This window comes from Montipora foliosa, chromosome 1, assembly GCF_036669935.1.
Source record: "Montipora foliosa isolate CH-2021 chromosome 1, ASM3666993v2, whole genome shotgun sequence".
NCBI lineage: Eukaryota > Metazoa > Cnidaria > Anthozoa > Scleractinia > Acroporidae > Montipora > Montipora foliosa.
The window spans coordinates 2336888-2344387 of NC_090869.1; the positions used below are offsets into that span (position 1 = coordinate 2336888).

At 42.3% G+C, this 7500-nt stretch overlaps 1 protein-coding gene across 1 annotated transcript in view; it reads left to right on the plus strand.

The window, feature by feature from the left end:
• LOC137993521 (uncharacterized) overlaps positions 1-7500 on the plus strand; it is a 520905-nt gene that overhangs the window by 12706 nt on the left and 500699 nt on the right. The window contains exons 5-7 of the mRNA XM_068839470.1: positions 26-106; positions 2270-2920; positions 3625-3717. Of these exons, the coding sequence (XP_068695571.1) occupies positions 26-106; positions 2270-2920; positions 3625-3717 (825 nt within the window). The remainder of the gene's footprint in view (positions 1-25; positions 107-2269; positions 2921-3624; positions 3718-7500) is intronic.

Here is a 7500-nt window from a genome sequence, read left to right on the forward strand (position 1 = left end):
GACTGTGTTGGTTATTTTACAATAGATCCTTTGCATCCAGAAGCAAGCTGTGGTGACATTCACTCAGCAGTTACAGGGAGCAGCACACGCAGTCAGCATGATCAAGGTAATAAATTTTAATCACTGAAAGGAAATGTCAGGCTACAACACAAGGTATGCAAACTCCTTTCTTCTTCCCTCCTTTTTGTCTTCTTCTCTATTGATATAACTGGCTCTGCATCACTGGCATCCTTCAGAAAGAAACTTGAAAATTCTATTCTAGATAAGTATTAATTCTACCTCAGATAACAACTTCATATTTTGTATATTTGTTAAATTAATATCCATCTAAAATTTCATGTGAGTCAACCTAAGCTTACAACCCTTAATGGTTTTTATTACGGTTTCCTCAACATTAATTCTTCTTTTCTGGCATCTACATTTGTATTTTATGGTCTGTTAATCTAATAATTACTATACAATGGTAAAAATAATCTAAAATGAAATATAGTAAGTAAGGTCTGGAAGTTGCTTAAGTTGGATGGTCTTAAATGCGGTCATCATGATGATAGCCCTTAATGTAACCACTAACTTGTTGCCCAAGGTAGAAGGACTTCTTCAGTGTCTGGCTCTCCTTCTGATTCTATCTCCTTGCAACCACTTATGGTCAAGGAATTGAGCAATGCCAGTAAAGCCCCCAGACATGATAATATATCAATGAAAGTTCTTGAGCAGTCGTTTGAAGATATTGCGCAGCCCCTCGTAACCATAATCGGTCTCTCTTTATCTACTGGTCAGGAGTATGTGTTTCCTGAATCTCTCAATATCGCCAAAGTGATTCCAGTTTTTATAAAGGCAGACGACTCCACACTTTTCAGTAACTACAGGGCAATATCAATTCCTCCTGCATTCTTTAAACTCTTTGAAAAAGTCATTTTCGACCGACTGTTTAAATTCTTAGACTTGAATAGTATTGTCTACTCGAAGCAATTTGGATTTCGAAACAACCATTCCACTGCCTTAATAGATCTAATTTCAATTGTAAATTATACGTATATTGTCAGCTACTGGCAAAAATGAAACAACTTTAGCCATCTTCTTTGATTGGTCTAAGGCATTATTTTGATACATAGTCTATTAATCATGAAATATTGAGTCAGAAGTTTCAACACTATGGTATTTGCAACACTGCTTTGACGTGGAATCCTAAAAATTAATGTTATCTCAAGGACCGGTTCCAATTTGTTCGGATTACAGTGTAGGTCCTGTTGATCTTATTTTAGAAACATTTTACGTTGTGTAGCATTCCACAAGGTTCAATCCTTGGAGCTATTTTGTTTATTTTGTTTGTTAAAAATCTTCCTAATGTCTCTAGTCTGACTAAAACTCTATTTTTTTTTCTCCTGAAGATCACAACTACCTTATTTCCATTGTTAACCAGGTGCTTGAAAAAATTGTTTCTTGGCTTAATTAAAGTAAAGAAGTTATCCTCGATTTTCAGGAAAACAAACTTCGTGATTTTAGTGTTCCTCTAGTTCTGGATAATACTGTGATCAAGCAAGTTGTGGAGACTAAAATCTTAACTCTTAGGTGTCATCAGTGACCGGCACCTTTCTTGAAAATCACATATTAACACCGTGTCAAAAAAGATTTTGAAGTCTGTAGGAATTATTGCCAAAGCTCGCTTTTATCTATAATTGAAAATGTTACTGGCCTTACATTACTCTCTAGTATATCCTTACTTACATTGTAACATGTTGCAATGTTGCCTGATCCTTCAGCTACTTCTCCAACCTAAATTGTATTTACCTTCTGTGGAAGTGCCTTTTAGCGTTCGCAGTCTCTTTTCAACTAGTCATCAGGTCCACCAGTACAAACTGGATTTTCCTCTCAGTACAGGTTCCATCTTTGTTGAACGAATATGAAGCAGTTCAGCATCCTTAATCTGGAGATCATTGCCTGTTTCACTAATTACATGTAGCTTACCATCTATTTTTGTTTTTAAAAGAAAACGGAAGGATTAGCTTGCTAAAAGCCTATTTACAGGTACATGTACCATTTAGATTTTGCATTATATTTGCTCACTCTGTACTTAACCATATACTGTTTATTATTTAATTATCCAAGGAAGTCTATTTCATATAAGCTCCAAGCTTCACTTGGCTTGCTTGTTACACCAGTCTTTATTTAATAATTATTAACAACTTTTGATCAGTGCTGTGTTATTTATCTTTCACATATCTGGCTAAATGAATGATGCCCTAAAGATCTTCTCTGACACTTGTTTCAGGTGCTGTTTTGGCAGTTATTCCTAGTGATGGACAAACCAACTACACACTGCTATGTTGCTTTCTGGTCAGGCTGGGTTCGCAAGTGTTGAGGGATACGTTTGACAGGATAATTCATCCACGAGACCTTTGCGGTGCCTTGAAACGTGAGCCAGTGCACTCTAAGCTTCGGTCTCTTAAAAAAGAAGGAATCCTCAATCCAGAGCAGTGGAGTAAATTGTATCCAGTTAAATCCTCTTCAGTATCATCCACAGGCTTTGACAATTCACTCTTGATTGTGCTTCTGAGGACAATCTGTAACCTGAGTCCTCCATCCACTGGCTGGGATCTACTTCCCCATTCCCTTGACACCAGCTGTGAGTCTGACATTGTACGTTTGAAGTATTTTGTGGATGCAGTATTGGCCCGTGAAAAAGAGGCTTCTGTTAGTGATGCAATTTTTTGCAAATACAAAGATCAGATCCAGAAAACTCTGGTACGATTGGGTGGAGCTAAATATGAAGATGCCATATGTGAAATAGAGAAAGAAGAAATGGATCCACTAGATGAGGAACATTTTAAAGAACTTCTGAAGCAGTGGAAAGAGGGTGACAACAGAATTACAGACAAACTAAATGAGTGGGAGTGTAAAATGAAGACTTCCACAGATGCAGGTGGGTTTTGGGAGTGAAAACGTACTAGGCTGATGTTACAACAGCATTTTGAACGATTTGTGTCTTCTGTTGAAAAAGAAATAAAGTACTATTAAAAGCAATAATTTTCTTAGTTGCCTTAGTTGCTGATTACCATCAATTACCAGCTGCATGGCATAGTGTAGGTTGGGTGCCTGAAATGTCTAGTGGCAGGCAGCTTTTAGAAGGAAAGGGGTCTCATGCCCGGGAAACCCTGGCAACCCACGCACAAGGGGAAGGGAATGCATTAGTAGCCAATAAATCAACACTGTTAAGATCAGTCAAACGAGGCAGCCAGGAGGGTGGAAGAACACTGATAAACATTTCCCACGATGCCAATGAATTCTTTTAAAACACAATGAATGACAATACAATGTGTTTCAATCATGCATATTGGTTTCAAAACCTCACAAGATCCAGGGGCATATGTCTATTAATCATCACTGCAGAGTGCTGACCATCAAGGATGGACAACTGCTCCCTGTGGTTAAGTCTAATTGGACTGCTTTACAATAAACAGGGCTTCTGATAGGAGGCGATAAAATTGGGAAATTATGCACCACTTTCAAATCTGATTATGCACCAATTATGCAGGAAGTTATGCAATTTCATTAGTGCAATTTAAATTCTTGCTGTTGCTTTTTCTATTAACCTAACAACAGACCATGCTGATTATTTTACAATAGATTTTGTGCAGCCAGAAGCAGGCTGTGCTGATGTTGTTTCAGCAGCAGCAGCAGCAGCTACAGGAAGCAGCACAAACACTCATCATGAACAAGGTAACTACTTCATACAGATCACTGAAAGATGTCTGGAAGTTACTGAAGTCGAAAATTAGATGTTGTGTTATAAAACTAATCAAGAAAGGATTAGTGTCAACAATAATCAAACTGAAGTTGACCACATGCAGCTGAAAAATCTGTTTTGGTCAAACCTTTTCCAGATATAGCCTGTAATTATTGTTACAGTTGCATTACTATTTTTGCGTGACATCATTTAATTTCTTTGGGTTTTTTGTTTGTGGTTGAAGGGGGTGTTGTGTTTCAGTTTTTCGCACGCCCTTTTATTAGTCGTTGTCGGCACGTGGAATTGTGTGTAAGTTGTAATGCAATAAACCCACACCCACAAGGGGTAGAGAGTGAGCAGCAATCACACTGATAAAATCAGTGGGGAGAGAGAGGGAGGGGCGGGTGGGGGAACACCAATAAAGAAATCCCAAGATGCCATTGAAACTACCCAAATGGCTTTGAATGACAATACAATGTACATGTATTTCAATTCGTTTTGCTCACTGCTTTCAAAAGTTCATTGGATCCTGCAGCATGTACCTATTTATAATCACTGCTGACCACAGAGGATGGAAAATTAAGTGGAGAGTTTTAAAGAGACTAAAGCACCCAATCACTGTATGATTTCCCACTTTAATTGTTTGCAAGAAGACACTTACTTAACCAGGTAATTAGGGACACTTTCAATGTCTTCCACCATTTCATGCTCACTGTGATTTTACACCTAATTCAACTTCTAGAAAATCCTTTTCTCACTATTGAAATAACATCTGATTTACAAACTGGTCCATGAATGATCAGATTTTTCCCCAATTAATGATCAAGTCTGTGAGAAGTACTTAATATTTTTGCCAATAATGACTCTTTTTATTCCCAAAAAAATTTCAACAACCTAGCAGGAACAGTGAATAACAAACGCAGCAGCGTATGTGTCGTATTTGACTGGCTCTGTGGATGGAAATACTTTCAAGGTTTTAAGTTTGCAAATATCACTTTTCCCTTGTTTTGATCAATACACTATTGTAATGAATTTATCAAGCAAGAGCATGCTGCACAAGAAGGCTCTAAAATACAGTGCATGTTCTGAAAAAGTCAATTTTATCTTCACCCATCTTTATTTAATAATAATAATAATAATAATAATAATATATAGTTAAATAAAATTTAACATAGTTAACGACTAGGAGCTAGTCTGGTCAGTAGTGTTTTGCAGGCGGTTGTTAGTGTCTTGGCCGTCTGGTAGCGTTGTTCAGCGTTTTGGTGCGTTCTGTAGCGTTTGTTATAGTTACATGGTTCACGACCGGGAGCTAGTCCGGTCAGTAGCGTTTTGCAGGCGTTTGTTAGCGTTGTTATGCGTTTTTGTAGCGTTTTGCAGCACTCTTTAGGTTGGGGGAGCCCTGGGGCTGACATGGTTCAGCGGTATTCCTGCGTAGTGCATGCGTTGTCCAATGTGCTTGCAGCGTGTTTATTGCTCTGTTGGCGTGGCGTTGTTAGTCGGTTTAGGAGTTCAGTGGTTCTCGGCGTTCTTCTTCTCGCTTCGTTGGCTATCTCGGTCGCTGTCCAGGTTGAAATAGAAGTTCTTCGATCTTCGACCGTCTCCATCTCGTCTTCACCGCCGTGTTGTGGTTCGTCTTACCTTCTCTTGTACCAGTTCCGATAGTCGGCTCGTCGCTCAGATAGCGTGGCGTTTCTTTGGCGGGCTTAGTGTAGCGGTTCCCAGTTGTGGTCAACAAAGGAAAACAACAATAGAGAAAACACAAGGATTTCTTCCGTCATCGACCGTGGTTTCCTCGCCCTCTGTCGTGTCTGTTGGTTTGTCTTTACTCGCTCATCGCTCTTTCGTGCCTCGGACCATCGTGTGCTCCGATACGTTTATTTTGGCGGGCTTAGTGTAGCGGTTCCCAGTTGTGGTCAACAAAGGAATAAATTCTAAGGATTTCGTCAGTCATCGACCAGGGTTTTTTTTTTTTTTTCTTCGGCGGCTGTCGTGTTTATTGGTTCGTCTTTCCTTCACTCGTCGCTCTTTCGTCCCTGGACCGTAGTGTGCTCGCCGATCTGTTAGCGTGGCCAAAGGATTTCGTCCTTCATCGCCCGCGGTTTTTTCTCACTCTCTGTCGTGTTTGTTGGTTCGTTTTTCACTTTTTTTTCGTGGTCGCCTCTAACTCGCTCGTCGCTGGTTGGTGTTCGATCATACATCATGCCGAACCCACCTCGTTCAACCAACAATAGCTTGTCCGCTGGACTTCGTTCGGAGGACATACCTCTCTTGTCCCCCGCGCCGATGGTGGTTTCTACGGCTCCCTCTGGCCCCGTGGCGCCTTTGGAGGTCGATTCGATCGCCGAGGCTGTTGTTCGCGCGCTTGGAAGCACCCTTCCGACTATCATCTCTTCAATTCAAGGGAGCGCCCCCTCGCCATTACCCCCTTCCGTCCTTGGCACTTCTGTTGGCGTCACTCCATCTAGCTCCTCTGGATCGACTGCTGTTTCTTGTGATGTCAATGTCTCGTCTATGGCTTTTGGGGCGTCATCAGGTACGTTTACTTTGCCGGCCTTCATTCCTACCTTTTCTCCTGTGTCGGCCATCACTGACTCAAGCTCGGCCCGCTTCATGGCCCCCATTACCTCTCCATTCGCGAGTCCCAGTGTATCCGGCAGCCTGCCAAGTTTTGGTAACTCTGGATCAGTGCCTACGTCTGAGAAGGCTTTCATTGTTGGTCCTGGTCATGCACCAGTCCCGGCAAAATTGGCCAAGAAGATCATCGAGGGCCAGTTCGTGGAGTTGGCGGATCTACTTACAGTCAATCTCCGAGCTGGGGATCAGGAACCACAGACCTTCCTGGAGGGTAAACTCCTGGTGTCCAACGTAAAACGCAGGCAGGTTGAAATCAAGGATATTCTTACTTGGACTGATGCCTTCACGATTTTCCAGCTGGTCCTGTGTGCCTCTCACCCCCTGCGTTGGTTAGACTTGACCAGATATAAGCTGCTCATTATTCAAACAGCCCGCCAATATCCAGGTCTGGCTTGGCTTGAATACGATCTGGCCTTCAGAAGGGATGCCGCTGCCTCGGGCCTTACGGATTGGTCCAAAATGAATTTGGATCTGTATAGTTTTCATTTGCGTTGCCAGCATCGTCCTCACTGCAACCAAGGCCGTCTTCCCTTTCCGGGTTTCCTCAGTCTTCCTCAGACAGCCCAGACTCCCACCGACGCACACCATTCTGCCATTCCTGGAATGAAGGGAAATGCCGGTGGCTATTTGGGAAGTGCAAGTTCCGCCACAACTGCAGCAATTGCGAGGGAGAGCATACCAAGGCTAACTGCCCCTTTCCCCGCTCAGCTGGATTTCGTTCCCGTTCCCGCTCCCCCTCCCCTGGAGGGAGCAGGGGACAGTACTGAGGGGCGAGGTTCGCCCAGTGTTGTGTTTGTACATAGTTTGAATGATGTGATTGCGTTGCCTCGCCAGCCGAATGGATTGCCTCAGTTGGCAAAGTTGTTTTGTCCTGTTCCAGTTTCAGTTCCAGTCTCAGTTCCCGTTTCTGTTCCAGTTAAGCCCAGCGTTCCAGTTGTCTCTTTTGCCCCGTTATCTCCGGTGTCTCAGGTCACACCATTACAGTTGGATCAATTTCAAGCCGAATTATGCCACCATCCCAACAAGTCAGCTGTGGCATTTGTGACTTCTGGCATACGGGATGGATTTCGGATAGGCTTTGACCCATCCTTGGTGTCCCTCAAATCTGCATCTTCAAACATGCGTAGCTCTGCTGAGCACCC